Source organism: Osmerus eperlanus, chromosome 2, assembly GCF_963692335.1.
Source record: "Osmerus eperlanus chromosome 2, fOsmEpe2.1, whole genome shotgun sequence".
Taxonomy (NCBI): Eukaryota; Metazoa; Chordata; class Actinopteri; order Osmeriformes; family Osmeridae; genus Osmerus; species Osmerus eperlanus.
Window position 1 is genome coordinate 2,090,121 of NC_085019.1, and position 16,315 is coordinate 2,106,435.

At 48.6% G+C, this 16,315-nt stretch overlaps 3 protein-coding genes across 4 annotated transcripts; 2 read left to right on the forward strand and 1 right to left on the reverse strand.

Annotated features, from left to right (window-relative positions):
• Positions 1-99: 99 nt before the first annotated feature.
• On the forward strand, positions 100-1,217 carry LOC134040865 (protein NATD1-like). Of its 2 annotated transcripts, XM_062487029.1 has the most exons (4): positions 100-177; positions 272-354; positions 503-621; positions 744-1,217. In XM_062487029.1, the coding sequence occupies exons 2-4, from the start codon at positions 273-275 to the stop codon at positions 864-866; spliced, it is 324 nt and encodes a 107-aa protein (XP_062343013.1). In that variant the 5' UTR covers positions 100-177; position 272; the 3' UTR covers positions 867-1,217. The 2 variants fall into 2 exon arrangements, with proteins under 2 accessions (XP_062343013.1, XP_062343005.1); XM_062487021.1 differs by having other exon boundaries at positions 128-354.
• Positions 1,218-4,046: 2,829 nt separating this feature from the next.
• On the forward strand, positions 4,047-8,612 carry LOC134040424 (heparan sulfate glucosamine 3-O-sulfotransferase 6-like). Its single transcript, XM_062486420.1, has 2 exons — positions 4,047-4,612; positions 7,377-8,612. Exons 1-2 carry the CDS (start codon positions 4,155-4,157, stop codon positions 8,041-8,043), a joined length of 1,125 nt encoding a protein of 374 aa, XP_062342404.1. The 5' UTR covers positions 4,047-4,154; the 3' UTR covers positions 8,044-8,612.
• Positions 8,255-14,267, reverse strand: LOC134040516 (germ cell-specific gene 1-like protein). The gene is made up of 5 exons (XM_062486439.1): positions 13,491-14,267; positions 12,566-12,613; positions 11,830-11,982; positions 9,835-9,946; positions 8,255-9,156 (listed from the first exon to the last, which is right to left on the reverse strand). The coding sequence occupies exons 1-5, from the start codon at positions 13,891-13,893 to the stop codon at positions 8,829-8,831; spliced, it is 1,044 nt and encodes a 347-aa protein (XP_062342423.1). The 5' UTR covers positions 13,894-14,267; the 3' UTR covers positions 8,255-8,828.
• Between the last annotated feature and the right edge of the window lie 2,048 nt (positions 14,268-16,315).

A 16,315-nucleotide genomic window follows, 5' to 3' on the forward strand; every position in this document is an offset into this window, starting at 1 on the left:
AAAGCAATTTCACGATGCCACAAGAGAAATATTTGGCACTATGGCCTTTTTTTATTTGAACTTCAAACGCCACTTTGTCAGATTTGCTTTACTTGAGCGCCTCCTGGTGGATACTTTATTGCAGCATGTAGAGACAGGCTCAAATGTGCGGTCGCTGTGCCCGTGCCGTGTTTTCTTGTGAGGAATGGAAAATGGCTTTACAATTAATGTTTTACCGTGTCTGTGCAGTAAACAGCACGCGTTTTATGAAGTCACCTTTCTCAGCTTTCAGTATGACGAGAAGTGGTAGTGACTTGGCAGTGGAACATGACCGGAATAACCTGTGTTTTACCATTACCTTGGACGGCGCGGCGGGTGAGTGCCAAAGAGAGCCGACATTGTGCCCTTTACGCACGGGGGGAGATCTTAAATCGAGACCGGTGTCCATTCAAGGCCTACTTGGAAACATTTCCATGTCATGACGAATCCTTCCCTTAAGTCAAACGTTTTCCCCCCGATACAGAGCACCTGGACAGCGCGGTGCTGCGGTATAAATTCACCGGAGAGAAAGAGGTGGATCTCGTGTCAACCACAGTACCCGAGTCGTTCAGAGGCAAAGGAGTGGCTGCGACGCTGTCTAAGGTAAATAGAAGGGAGTAGCGGTCTGATGGGTGGCAAACACTGGGCTATTAGTTAAAAACAAATCGTTGCAGAACTACATGATTCTGGAAAGTTCCATGCGTTCCTTCTTCTCTCTTATACAGGCTGCTTTAGACTTCCTGGTGAAGGAGAAGCTCAAGGCGCACGTGTCCTGTTGGTACATCAAGAAATACATCGAAGAGAACCCACACCTTGGTTACAAGACGCACATCACTGGTTACAGTTGAGACAGGGCGGTGTATGAGAGTGATGATGGAAAGGACATCAAATACTTGAATTATTTTACTTGTTCAGCCTACATCTTATACGTGTTGATAACTGTCATGGTGATTGTGCCTTAGAATCTGACATGAATGAATAATTTAATGGATGAATGTACTGAATGAATTATACACTTGGTGCCCTCCATCTTGAAGCTTGCACATATGCACAACATTTGTGTTGTGTGGGTTTATGTTATGTGTATGTGTGTTTAAGGAGTGAAACTAAATCACTATTATATACACAGCCACTGTCTGATGCTATCAGTTTGTACAAGTGTTATCTCACTGCAAATTATTTTTATGTAAATTAATTAAAAAAACTATATTAAGATAAGTTGTTCTCAGTCATTCTCAAGACTGCCATGACAGACTTAATTTGAAGGCATTTTGTAATTTGTATTTATTTTTTTATTTTGTTTGCGTCGAACAGTAAAACAGATTATAGCATGCTGTATCCAGTGGCCAAGGTTCTGTATTAATCTTGCTTGGATATCCATGAAGGATGTAATAATCTGAGGGCGGGAAAGATATTCTGCCAAGCGTGACGCTGGGTTTAAGGGATCATGGTCTAATCAGCTTGGTATTGTCCTCATGGCCCCAGCGGTATGACACAGCACCCATCACCTCTGGTGGGAGGGGCTTAGAAACAGACAGTCCTACATTCAGACTTTTATTATTCTGCAGATACTCAATAAGGATCTTGGTTTATATGCGTCTGTTCTGAATGGTAATTTGTGTCTTTCCCCTGTGAACTAATAGTGTGAAATGAATATCAGAGAGCTCTTGAGAGAGGGGGGGGGGGGGTGGGGGGCGCCTGGTTTATGCAATCAGTGTCTCTTATTTCGTGAGTTTGGGTTGAGATGAGGTGGCGCCTTAATCCTTCATGGGGATGAATTGATCAGAGGCCCTTGAGATGAGCTATATTCTCCACCACACACGTACCACCTGACCTCCTCGGACCTGGCATGGACGCTGGTGACCGAGTGTTCTGAAAGCCTCTGTTCAGGAGAGGGAAGTGGAGGGTGTTCTCTTAGGTGAGCTTACATTTTACATTTAGTCAGCGACTTACAGTAAGTACAGGGACATTCCCCCCGAGGCAAGTAGGGTGAAGTGCCTTGCCCAAGGACACAACGTCATTTGGCACGGCCGGGAATCGAACTGGCAACCTTCGGATTACTGGCCCGACTCCCTCACCGCTCAGCCGTCTGACTCCCTGCTTATCTCGGATGGGTTTGCGGCCAGGGCGTTAGGGTTAAGAAGACGGTACCTCACCCCAGCGTCTTCCCAGATCATTAGAACGCTGCTCACACGACTACAACCTGTGTGTTTTGTCAGGGAGATCTCCAAGCAATGTCACTACTGGCTTTAGACCAATCAGATGACAATAACACGTGTACAGTAAACCTAACATTAAACACCACTACTATGTCATGTATAACAATACCTACTACAACTTTTAACATATGAATAATTTTATTACATATAATATAAAACACTTCTACTATAACTAATACTCGATGTATGAAGTTCCACTACATAGATAAGCACAGGGTAGTTTGCAATCAGTCTGCTCCCATACCTGAGCAACAACTTAAGGTGCACTTGGTTTAAACCCCCAGAACACAGCCGCCCCCCCACATGAAAGCTCCTGCATGAAGCATCGGGTGTTGACACTCCTGCCTGCGCAGGAATGGAAGAAGGTAAGGTTGGGAGAGGTCAGCATTCCTCCATCATTACCATACCCCTCCCCTTCCACCCTACATCCACCCTTTCCAGATGTTAATCCGGTAGACCGGTGATTTTTCCGGAACAAACAGGGCTTTATCCCTGCTAACAGACGGGTCGACATGGAGTCCCTGGCCTCGTACGAGGCATGGCTGTAATCCCACAGCGGGTATAACCCTCCAACTCATATTATACAGCGATAGCAGATGTGTGAGGAATCCAGGTCAGCCTGAGAGGAGGGGGGAGCAGGGGGGGGGGGTTAGTGGGCAAGCCTGGCAGCAGGTATCGTAGGGGATAAAGGACCATGTTCACTCTGGCTCATGTGACGACTCTGCCATCCCTGGGAACTGGGCTCTGTTTCAGACGGGTAACGGTTTGTGGGGTGTGGGGACGATTAGGGCGTGGTCAGGGATAGGGTGTCGTGAGGATGGGGTAGGCTGTGGTCAGAGATGGGGTGTGGTGAAGGTATGGTGTGGTCAGGGCTAGGGTATGGTGGTCTTAGATTGTGGTGATGGTATGGTGTGGTCAGGGCTAGGATGGGACCATTTACATTACATTTACATTTACATTACATTTACAATACATTTACATTTAGTCATTTAGCAGACTTACAGTAAGTACAGGGACATTCCCCCCAAGGCAAGTAGGGTGAAGTGCCTTGCCCAAGGACACAACGTCATTTGGCACAGGAATCGAACTGGCAACCTTATGATTACTGGCCCGATTCCCTCACCGCTCAGCCACCTGACTCCCTATATAGGCCAAATGTAATTCTGACCTCACCCTACCTCTGAACCAAGGGCCTAGGTTTGGGTGGGGACATTTTAATGGTCTCTTGGCAGGAGTTTAGGTGATGGGAACTGACTTAAATATAATTGTTATATTGGCTGACCCCCCATGAAAGAGATTGGCCCCAGGATACCGTGAAAACAGTCAAAATAATCTGAAAACACACACACCTCCTCTGGAGATGATCTTCTCTGGTATTTATTTACTCCTGCTTTCATCTGATGTCATGCCTGGCACAAGGATAACGATAACGCAGAGAAAAACATTCCATGTTATATTTAAACAACCAAAATACGTCAAGAACATTGGTCATAAATAAAGTATTTTTTGTTTGACTCCATTCCTGTAATTTTTGCACACGCAAAGAGTGCAATAGCGTTAAAGATAAAAATAAATTTAAAAAATCCTATTTCGTATAATCGTTCCGTGCAAACAGGGTCTATCTCATGTGTGATTTGGGGGATATGTTTTTCCGAGGATCGTAAAAAAGGATTAGTCTCTTTAGCAATCTCACTTTCAACCGAAACACTCCTAATCGGGTATGAAACTCGCACCCTGTCTTCTTGTCTTCAAAGTGGCGCGGGACAGACTGACAGACCGGTCAGGCTACAGACAAACAGGCTACTGTTTTAGGGATGGAATCATGATTAGGATCTTATGCTTACATAAAAGACAGCTTTACCGAACGAAGTGATGGCTTGTTGTTAGAATGGCCTCTGTTTGTTTGCAAAAGACGGGATGGCTGTATCGCACCACCTGAAAGATTTCCCGCGACTCTCGCAGAAACTTCTCTTCACGTTCTCTCTGGCGGTTGTCTTTGCCTCCTTCTACTTCATCCTCTCCGGCTGCTGTGACACAGGTCTGAATGACACCGCGAGGCACTTGAAACAATCATCGCAGGTTTTGCGTTGGACAGAATTAAACAGCAAAAACACTTCTTTTGGCAATAAGGATTTAATTGATGTGCGCGCAACACCCACGGTCAGCATAACAGGTGAACCAAGTGTGCACGGGGTCACTCCCAACAAGGAGTGGACCGCGACCCGCAGACTCCCGCAAGCCATCATCATAGGGGTAAAGAAAGGCGGAACACGAGCGCTTTTGGAATTTCTACGACTTCACCCAGACATTCGCGCGCTTGGCTCGGAGCCTCACTTTTTTGATCGGAATTACGCACGGGGGTTGAATTGGTACAGGTAGGTTTAGATTGTCCTGCAGTGTATTGTTGTTGATGAGGATGGATGAAGTTCATAGTGATGATGCTGATGCCAAGAAACACACACACACAGAGGGAGGGAGGGAGACAAAAAGAGAAAAAGAGACAGGGAGAGAAAAAGATGCGGAGAAAGAGACAGAAAGAGACAGATAACAGAGAGAGAGAGAGAGAGAGAGAGAGAGAGAGAGAGAGAGAGGTGGAGAACCTCACCTATCCATCCATTCATCCATCCATATGGAAGCACTCACCTTCTCTCCCTCCCTCTCTCTCTTTTGCATATTGAGAGAGAGAGAGAGAGTGAGAGAGAGCGAGAGAGATGACAAGGGGTTCCATAGGGATAGAGAGAGAGTAAGAGGGCATGTCGTATAGGATGCTAGTGTTGGCTGAGTTATGTAAGTTTCTCGCCCCATTTTGTCAGCTTGACAGTTCTAGAACTCCCTATTTGTCAGCTTGACCGTTCTAGAACTCCCTATTTGTCAGCTTGACCGTTCTAGAACCCCCTATGTGTCAGCTTGACCATTCTAGAACCATCTCTGCTTCTCCTGCGTAATAAGTCCACCATGGGAAGAAAACCTCTTGCTCACAATAGCAGTACGCTCTACACAAACACCCCCCCCCTGGGCCTGACCAGCTCCCTCACGCTGAGGCAGTGAAAGGACCCCAGCAAGCTTCCTATTGAAACGCCATCCTTTCTTCTGAGCGCTTTTTCGAGTGAAAATGGCAGGCAGCAAGTCAATGCAACACAAAGCAGCGCACTCACTCTGCGAACGCTGACATTTGTCTCTGGGGTAAAATCAAAGTGGGTTCGCTAATGGACTTTGCTTGTATTTGAGTCCTACCTCCTCTTGTCCTTCATCTCCGTCGCTCTCTCTCTCTCTCCTCTCTTACTCGCTGTACAGCTTTCTTGTTACTTAGTTCTTTCTCCCAGCCATCTCCCTCCTCCCAGGTATTACATGCTGTTAAATGAAGACAGAGACAAGGAGATAGTGGCTTCAGCCTGTCATGTGATGGAGGGTACAGGACCATGGAGAGAGGGAGGCTGGAGAGAGAGAGAGGCTGGAGAGAGGCTGAAGAGAGAGGCCAGAGTAAATAGAGGCTGGAGAGAGAGGCCAGAGTAGAGAGAGAGGCTGGAGAGAGGCTGGAGAGAGAGGCCAGAGTAGAGAGAGGCTGGAGAGAGAGGCCAGAGTAGAGAGGCTGGAGAGAGAGGCCAGAGTAGAGAGGCTGGAGAGAGAGAGAGGCCAGAGTAGAAAGAGAGGCTGGAGAGAGAGGCCAGTGAAGAGAGGCCTTGTGAGAGAGACAATGGAGCAGGGTGATATAAACCCTCAGGAAATAGAGTAAGAATACAGCATTTAGATAGATATAGAACAGCATATAATATATATACAGTATATAAATACAGCGTAGGGGTACAGCATACATGTACAGCACACAGATGCTGCATAGAGATAAGAGTGAATATTCTGGATGTCTTTTGTTTCATCTGATATGTTGTTCAGTTTGTGCTCATGACAGCTCTCTTGCCTCCCCTCTCTCTTAACCTCCCCTCTCTCTTAACCTCCCCTCTCTCTAAACCTCCTTTCTCTTTAAACCTGTCCTCTCTCTAAACCTCCCCTCTCTCTAAACCTCTCCTCTCTCTAAACCTCCCCTCTCTCTAAACCTCGCCTCTCTCTTGCCTCCCCTCTCTCTAAACCTCCCCTCTCTCTTGCATCCCCTCTCTCTAAACCTCCCCTCTCTCTAAACCTCCCCTCTCTCTTGCCTCCCCTCTCTCTAAACCTCCCCTCTCTCTAAACCTCCCCTCTCTCTAAACCTCCCCTCTCTCTTGCCTCCCCTCTCTCTAAACCTCCCCTCTCTCTTGCCTCCCCTCTCTCTAAACCTCCCCTCTCTCTTGCCTCCCCTCTCTCTAAACCTCCCCTCTCTCTAAACCTCCCCTCTCTCTAAACCTCCCCTCTCTCTAAACCTCCGCTCTCTCTTGCCTCCCCTCTCTCTAAACCTCCCCTCTCTCTTGCCTCCCCTCTCTCTAAACCTCCCCTCTCTCTTGCCTCCCCTCTCTCTAAACCTCCCCTCTCTCTAAACCTCCCCTCTCTCTAAACCTCCCCTCTCTCTAAACCTCCCCTCTCTCTTGCCTCCCCTCTCTCTAAACCTCCCCTCTCTCTTGCCTCCCCTCTCTCTAAACCTCCCCTCTCTCTAAACCTCCCCTCTCTCTAAACCTCTCCTCTCTCTAAACCTCCCCTCTCTCTAAACCTCCCCTCTCTCTAAACCTCCCCTCTCTCTAAACCTCCCCTCTCTCTAAACCTCCCCTCTCTCTAAACCTCCCCTCTCTCTTGCCTCCCCTCTCTCTAAACCTCCCCTCTCTCTAAACCTCCCCTCTCTCTAAACCTCCCCTCTCTCTAAACCTCCCCTCTCTTCACTGAACCCGTCTCTCCTGTTTCCCCTCCATCTGAACTTGTCCCTCCCCCCTCCCCCCTCCTCCCTCCTCCCTCCTCCCTCCTCCCTCCCACAACCTGCTATTCCCTCCCTGTCCCCCTTAACCTTCCCTTCAAACCACCCAAACCTCTTGCTCCCCACACCCCTCTCTACACCTATCCCCCTTTCCTTCCGTCCCCATTCCCCTCTCCCACATTTACCCCCCACTTTCTCCCCCACCCTCTCTCCCTTACCTTCCCCGATCTCACTTACCCCTCCCCTCCGCCTTTCTCCCCCCAATCTCCCTCCCCCACACGCCCCTCTCTCTACCCCCTCCCAAGGAGCCTGATGCCCCGGGCCCTGGAGGGCCAGGTGGTTCTGGAGAAGACCCCCCGGTACTTTGTGACCTCAGAGAGCCCCGCCCGAGTGTGGTCCATGTCTCCGGGGGTCAAGCTGATCGTGGTGGTCCGTGACCCCGTGACCCGGGCGGTCTCCGACTACACCCAGATCCTCTCCAAGACTCCCAGGGTGCCCGGCTTCGAGGCCCTCGCCTTCCGGAACAGGACCGAGGGGGAGGAGCCCCGGAGGGGGGAAACAGAGGAGGCCAGAGGCGAAATAGGGGAGGTGGACTCCCATTGGAGCCCTATCTGGATCGGACTGTACGCCCAGCACCTGGAGCGCTGGCTGGCCTGGTTCCCCAGGGCCCAGATCCACCTGGTCAGTGGGGAGAAGCTCATCTCCGACCCGGCCGGGGAAGTAGGAAAGGTCCAGGACTTCCTAGGCCTTCAGAGGATCATCACGGACAAGCACTTCTACTTCAACAAGACCAAAGGTTTCCCCTGTCTGAAGAAGCCCGAGGGGAGCAGCCAGCCTCACTGCCTGGGGAGGACCAAGGGCCGGCCACACGTCCAAATCCATCCCCAGGCCCTGCACAGCCTCAAACTCTTCTACAGGCCCCACAACCAGCGCTTCTACCAGATGGCTGGCCAGGACTTTGGCTGGTACTAGCCTCCCAGTCTCCAGGCCTCAGCGGCATCGATAACCTTTGACTGTATTTTTGTCTTCATTTTGAACCGCAATGCTACCATTAGACCATTAGGACTCCCACGTGCAGATGTATAGGGTTGTTAATTTCTCAGAGCATGGTTCCAAACCGACTCTGCTACACTGTAAGACTAAGACACAACACTCTGTGAGGTCATTTTCTGGTTAAAGCTTTTATTCATGTTATTGTCTTAACAGTCTTAATGTCATTTGATCCTAATGCAGATAAAGCCACTCTTACAAAACACAAGCACACTTTATTGTAGATTGACATGTGTTTGGCAGTAACAGTCAATGGCCATGATGGGAGAGTTATCTTCCCATCGTGATGCTGTAATACCATATTAGTCCACATGAGGGCGCCAACATCATTACAGTTACAAACCACTGCATCCCAGCACTGTTTTACAGCAGGCGATTACAACTTCAGTTCATTAGAGGGCAGTCTTACACCATTGATATGTACTTTGGCTTGGCGTAGACTCATTTCCAACACTGTTGTCATCAAAAAAAGTAATTAAAATTGGATCTATGTCAGGGACTGGTCTTCATTCACTTCACATGCACACACATGCACACACATGCACACACACTCACACACTCACACACACTCACTCACACAGGCACAAACACATACACAGGTTGTTTAGTGTACATGCGTGTGTGGGTGTTTGGTCTGACTCACAGAGCTTGGCAGGGTCCCAGCTCCTATGAGACCCAGTCCTGGACCACGGTTGTGGTCGTCATCTCTAGCAGTACTCCTCCCCCTGCCGACCCAGGTACGGATCTGGAACATCATCCAGGCCCACCATGTACTTGGTCCCGCTGGGCGGTTTGCGTCCGTTAACGGGCCCCGTGTCCGGTAGGTCCAGGTGAGCCTCGGTACCAGCAGGCACAGCCGTCAGGTACATGTCCCACATCTGCTCCGGAAGATCCAGCTCTAGAAGTTTCTGCTTAATCCTCATGTTCTTCTCGACGTTCCGACGCTTGTACTGGAACTCCACGATGGTCTTGGTGTAGCGGTTCAGAGTGGCCACCGCAGAACCCATGCAGGTACCGAAAGAACCCCACGCCAGGCTAGGGGACGGGGGGGGGGGAGGAAGAGAGTACACGGAGGAGGAAGTGGAGGGGAGAAAAGAAGATTGAAATGATGGGGCGGAAGAGGAAGTGGTGAGGGGTGGAGAAGGAAGTGAGGATGGATGAGAGGGGGGAGAAAAGAAGACGAGAAGGGAGGGGGGAGAATAGGGAGGAGAAAGTCAAAAGTTGGGAAGGAAATACAGGAGGAGAGGATGGAGGATGGAGGGTGGAGGAGGAGGAGGGTGGAGGAGGAGAGGATGGAGGGTGGAGGAGGAGAGGATGGAGGGTGGAGGAGGAGGAGGAGAGGAGGAGGAGGATGGAGGGTGGAGGAGGAGAGGATGGAGGGAGGAGGAGGAGGTGGAGGAGGATGGAGGGTGGAGGAGGAGGTGAAGAAGGAGGAGGTGGAGGAGGAGAGGATGGAGGGTGGAGGAGGAGGAGAGGATGGAGGATGAGTTGAAGGGCATAAGAAAAGTAAATTCCACACAGAGCAACATCAACGTAAATCTATGATGCGTGGTGAGGAACTTTTCAGTTCTATAACCGCTATGTGATTTATATTTTGCCTGCAGGTCTACTAGCTACTGCCCTTTGATATTTGTATTATCTAGTCCTCTATTTTGTTCTGATCAAATCTAACTCCTGTCCCTGCAACTCTCAAACCACCTCTGCTACACTTACATATAGGACCAGCTGTAGTCCCAGGTCTTGGGCCTCCAGTCCTCTGGTCCTATGGCAACGGCCAGCTGGAAGATGGTGGTGAACATCATGTGGGCCACCATGCCACACAGGCCTGGGTCAGGGGTCAGGGGGGAAAACACACCACAAACAACAACACAGGTCTATCAGCACAGTCTACAGAGAGCAGTTACAGTGAGGTGTGTGTGTGAGGAACTATGAGACACTCAACTTATAGTATATGTGTGTGTGAGAAACAAATAGCTGTGTATGTAACCAGGGTTGTGTGTGTGTGTGAGATCTTAGTCAAAAGAGAGAGAGAAACACTTATGCAGAGAGTGTGTGAGTGTCCTTTCGCAGCCTCTTGTCCATCTTTCATCAAGGCTCCTCTCAGCCTGCTGCTGGGGGATTAGTGTTTATGACGGGGGGGTTAGGAGGAGGGGGAGGAGGCAGGAGGAAAGGGGAGATGGGGGAGGGAGATGGAGGATGGAGGGAAGAGGAAAAAGAGGGGGACAGAGAGGAGGAGGAGGTGGAGGTGGAGGAGGTGGAGGTGGGACTCCTGTGAGCAGACCTTGCCATGGCCCCACACTACTGCCACAGCTCCAGTCCGATTAGTCCGCAAACCGTCAAATCCTTGGAGGCAGCGAACAGATCATACACAGCCTTTGGACGGCCCTCCAGCCCTCCTCCTTCTAGCACAGGGCTAACTTTGAGCTAACGTTTTTCTAGCTCTCAACTAGCATTTTATCTGAACATATGAGCTAGCTTTTGTCCTCACATGCTGGATAGAGCTCTGGGGAATGTAATATGGCTCCGCCACCAGTGATTGAAACATGAGTGAATCCCGACAGAGAGTGATTACTGATGGGATGCAGCTGACGATGACATCTGTGTGACCCATGAGCTGTCACCGTTCTGAGGGCAAGATGAACTTTAATATGAGGACAACAGACAGGGTACACAGCACAGAGTCAGGGAAAGAGAGAGAGAGGCGGAGACAGTGAAAGAGAGCGATGAAGACGGGGCGTGCAAGGGAGAAACAGAAACAGCGACCGACAGGAGCAAAGGGAAGCAAAGCAATCAATAACCAACGACTTCAAACTCTGTAGGGAGACAGTTCCTCTGCCTCAGTCTCCATCGCTCTCTTCTCCTCTACCTCCCTCTTTCTGGGTCTCCGATTGTCTCTGCCTGTCCCTACCGCTCTCCTTCCCTGCCTCGCTCTTCGCCTACCTCCTCCCCTCTCTCATCTTCTGCCTTTGTGTCCGGTTCTCTCAGGTCCCTGTCCGTGTATCCCAGCCGGTGCTGAGTGGTGGGCAGCAGACCAGTAGAGAAGCAAAGCTCAGGGTTGCCAGGTTCTTGTTACATAACCCCCCTCCCCCAGTGGCCTGATATTGCCACACACTGGCTTCCTTTCGACAGCTCTCACGGCTGATCCTGACCCAGCGTCTCTACCCTGTTAGACGGGCAGCAGCATGCCAGCCTCAGTCCTATCAAGGCTCCGGGGCTGGCATGGTATGGAGCCAGTGGCGAAAATCTGTTATCAACTTTGGGGGGGACAATTATATGACATTTTCTCAAGAGCAATTCCCGAGGGGGACACCAAAATTACTGCTGTAACACATAGCACATTAAAAAAGCGCCACTGTGTCCATAATCAGCAAAGTGCTTTCATTGCGTATTATTAATATTATTGAAATTACATAGTTATGTTTACAGTGATTTATTGGGGGGGACAAATCATATTTTCCCAGGATGGGGGGGTCGTGTCCCCCCTCTCCCCCCCGGGATTTCCACCTATGTCTGGAGCCCTAGTGTGGTGGTCATGTTTGACATCACTCACCCAGTGTTTGCGTGTCTGATGGACCCATAACATAGTATTTTTGTGGGGATTGAGCCTTCCCTCAAGATTTCACTTCACTCAGATTTCCTTTTTAAAACTTGTGTGTGTGTAAGTGAGTGTGTATGAGCTACACTGCGCATGTTACACGCGCGTCCTACCCGACAGTGCGGTGAACATGGCGGCGAAGGCGTTGAGTTTCAGCTTGTTCATGACGCTGAAGCAGGGACACTGTTCAACTGTCATCAAGATTCCTCCCATGAAGAGCAGCGTAAGGTACAGGAGCTCTGCCACGATGCACAGCCACAGCACACCTGGAGACAGGTGAGGGGACAGGTTAGCAACACAGGTGAGGGGACAGGTTAGCAACACAGGTGAGGGGACAGCTTAGTAACAGTAGAGCCACAACCCACCTGAACACAGGTGAGGGGACAGTAGGGGCAGCATGGACAGCATAGGTGCAGGGGTCACACCACAAGGAGGGAAACGTGTCCAGGAACCAATCAGTTTAGATTACAAAACAGGAAGTGTGGACGTGGTGAGGTGGAACTTTAAGTAACCATGGATCTTTGGGAGCGACAGGATTAATTAACTAATGTTTGTAAACAGGTTTAGTTTAACGGTATTACCCTGACTGACAGAACAAGCCAGACAGAGTTAAGCTATTTAATTGCATTAAAATGTTATGGGTGCAGAGTACCATTGTTTTTGTTGAATCTGAGGAAAACCTTTCCGGATGGTTCCTTTGAAAGCGTACGCGTCTTGTGTTTAACTCATATGTGACTGACTGTTCCTCCGGTAGTACAGAGTTTAGTGTGTCTGCTGAGAGGTGTGTGTGTGCGAGGTGTGTGTGTGCGAGGTGTGTGTGTGCGAGGTGTGTGTGTGCGAGGTTCTCACCTCTTTCATGTTCTGGTGCGATCTCAAAGAAGTCTCTGCAGTCAAACCCTTCAGGACGGAAACAACATGCCTTTGTTAATATTCTTTTGTGATTCAATATATTTTATATACATATATATATATCTGTAACACTTTGGTATACATCTAAGTTGACTATAGTTAATATAGTTGTGTATCTCTCTCTCTCTCTCCCCCATTCTTTATCCTTCTCCCCCCGACCTTCTCTGTCCTCTCTCTCTCCCCCATTTTCTTTCTATTTCTCTCTCCTCTCTCTCCTACTGTTCAGCTCGTTGCCTGGGTGCTCTCTCATCAGAGCAGAGATGATCATGTGGAGGAACATCACTTTGCTGTTAAAGATGAACCTTGCACTTTCAGGTCCAACTTGTGTAGCCAACCACAACAAAACATACAAGGGGGCTTGTTCCTAGACTAAGACCCCAAAGTGTATGTCCTTTTTCTCAGAGTTTAAACAGCTTCGTTAAAATTCAGTCTTGCAACAATGGACATATAGTATACTTGTAATATTCGGTTTAACTTACAATCCATCTCTATGAAACGTCAGTTTAAACAAAACATTTGAATGAACTCAAATGGCTGAAGAAAGTTGATTTAAATTGATCCTCTTCTGATCCTACTGGATAACATCCTGTTCATTTAATTTACACAGAACAGCCCTAAATCTGTCCTACATTCAGTACAGTAACTGTTTTCTAACCTATTTCCCATTCTACAACTGTTCAAGACCCTTCCATAGAACTGTGACAGAGGTATCTGTGCAACAATTCCAGAAATCTCCACAGACCTGTTCTACAGTAGAACTGTGTACTTTCCCCATTTCTCTTCAAAACCGTTCAAGAACTCTTCGAAGACCCACATAAAGAGTACCGCTTGTTCCAGCGGCTGGAACCCCCACGCCGCCCCTCACCATTCATGTCTGCTGCCTGTTCGCAGGAGAACCAGATGCCGGTGTGGAACTTCCTCATGAGGAACTTCTCCTCTCCGCTCTCCCAGATGTACTGGACCAGCCTGCTGTCGTTGATGTTGGAGCTGTTGAAGCGGATGCAGTACCACTGCCTCACCGTCACCGGGCCCGTGCAGAACGGCTTCACCACCTTCCGGGTCCCCTCGCACCAGTAGCTGGTGCTCACGGCCGAGACGGCGAAGGCGAACGCCACGAAGTTGAGGGTGATGGCGAGGGACGCCCGCTGGCCTCGCTCCAGCCCCATGGTCTCAACGCCGGCGCCGGGCGGACGGCTGGCTAAGACACGAGAGGAGATGAAAAGGCAACTAATCCAGTCTTTTGATTCGTCGCCAGACGTGTTTTCCATAAAATGTATCAAATCTTCATAATCTGGTTACGGCGGAGGGTCCGTGGCGGATGAGGTGTAGGAGTGCCGCGGTGATCATCCTTCGCTGTGGGGGATGAGGTCCGGCGACTACCTTGATTGTAGGATTCTGTCTTTCATTCTGTCCTGCTTCTCCTTTTCCCTTCTCTGCCCCGCGAGGCTCCCTGACAACCAATCATCTGAGTCTTTTAGCCGGTCCCTTGTTCATTTGAACTCCCACTCTCTGACTTGCTCTATCTTTCTCTCTCTCTCTCTCTCTCTCTCTCTCTCTCTCTCTCTCTCTCTCTCTCTCTCTCTCTCTCTCTCTCTCTCTCTCCCTTTCACTCTCTCCCTCTCTCTCTCTCTCTCTCTCTCTCTCTATTGCCCAGCCTCATCCCCGTCTCTCTCTCCTCCCCCTAAGTCTTTGACTGTTATTTATTTTAAAGGGCAAATTATGCTCCAGACCTTTGGTCTATTGTCATATCTAAAACCTTAGCCTATTTCCTTGAGCATAGCAATATAAAAGATTACTTCCAGCTTACTCTTCAATCTGGTATACTGCTCAAAGGTCGGGCGCCTCTGTACCGTCCTTCCAAAAGTTAGCGTCAGACATATCTTTAGCATTTATTTTATTTTATTTAAAAATATATATTTTGTTAAAAGCTATGCTGATTTCGAAAAGAGGGCAGTCATTGAGCTGTAAATGACACAAGGAAACTCCCTGTGTGTGTGTGTGTGACTCATGTCGCGTGTGCCTACACAATAAATCCGCTGGTCTTTGATGACCTGCTGATTGACTTAGGCAGGATGTTCCATGGAAATGCAAGAAAACTGCTTTGGGAAATATGCTTAAGAGGTGGCAGATGTCAGGAGAAAACAGATTCTGGCTCTTCAGCAAATGGATTTTTATTTTTTCTCTCTGGATAAGAGCGTCTGCTAAATTACTAAAATGTATTTTTCATGAGGTTGTAATTACATTCTGCAGGAGGACTTGAGACAAGGACAGGAGAGAAGCTCATTGTTCCTCTCTATCAAAGTCATCATCCCTTCACTAAAGATATTTGCTACTCACTGCTAAACACATTCCCCGAAGCAGCCTTCCAACCATAGTTGTTTTCCTGGTCTAATGGTGAATATGTGTGCTGGGTGTGTAGCTGATGTGTGGGGGTCAGATGGCTGAGCGGTTAGGGAGTCGGGCTATTAATCAGAAGGTTGCCGGTTCGATTCCTGCCGTGCAAAATGACGTTGTGTCCTTGGGCAAGGCACTTCACCCTGCTTGCCTCGGGGGGAATGTCCCTGTACTTATTGTAAGTTGCTCTGGATAAGAGCAACTGCTAAATGACTAAATGTGTCTGTGTAGCCTGACCAGACAGGAGAAGGAGGATGTGTCTGTGTAGCCTGACCAGACAGGAGAAGGAGGATGTGTCTGTGTAGCCTGACCAGACAGGAGAAGGAGGATGTGTCTGTGTAGCCTGACCAGACAGGAGAAGGAGGATGTGTCTGTGTAGCCTGACCAGACAGGAGAAGGAGGATGTGTCTGTGTAGCCTGACCAGACAGGAGAAGGAGGATGGTAAGAGGGCACAAAAATCAAAGTGTCTCTCCTACCTAGTGAATGACTGTTCTTAAAGTATGCACGAGAGCATAAGATATGTTTTCAGAAATGACGCAATCCTAATCCTGGCGGGGGTGACTGTTCTTAAAGTATGCACGAGAGCATAAGATATGTTTTCAGAAATGACGCAATCCTAATCCTGGCGGGGGTGTATAGTTTCTTTCCAGATGTCGGGCCCACCGACAAAAATGGCAAAAAACACAAACATTGTTAATGCCTTCAAATGAGCAACAGAAAATCTTAAATTGGTATTCTTTGAATGCCACACCAGCCAACCCGCAGCAGAGAATGAAAAAACTAGTCTGTATGGAGCCTTGGTACTGCTGTTGAAAGAGGTGGCTCTGATTGCATGAGTGATTAAATCCACTGTGTTGAAATAGTGATGTGATGATGAGAATAATGATGGGTTAGGGTTAGGCAGGGGCGATTCTAGGATCAGACCTTTAGGGGGGCTCAGCCCCCAATGAGAATGTGACATGGATACAGTGCCTTGCAAAAGTGTTAAACCCCCTTGCTAATAAATCACTAATTTCACTGGATAACAATTAGTAAAAGTATTTATTATTGTGCAAAATATTGTATGAATTAAAAAACTGAAATCTGCGCCATGAGATTAACTACCTACTTCTCCTTTGGTTTTACTGGCAGACTACCAACGTTAAAGGAGCTTGGCGACACTGGATATTAAACCTGTTTAAAGCCCTTTGAACCTGTAATTGTTTGTCATCTGTCACTAACAGACACGTTTGCAAACACTTACGTTAGAGCACTAAAACGTATTTAAGTTTATATTATTATTATTATTTTTTAAT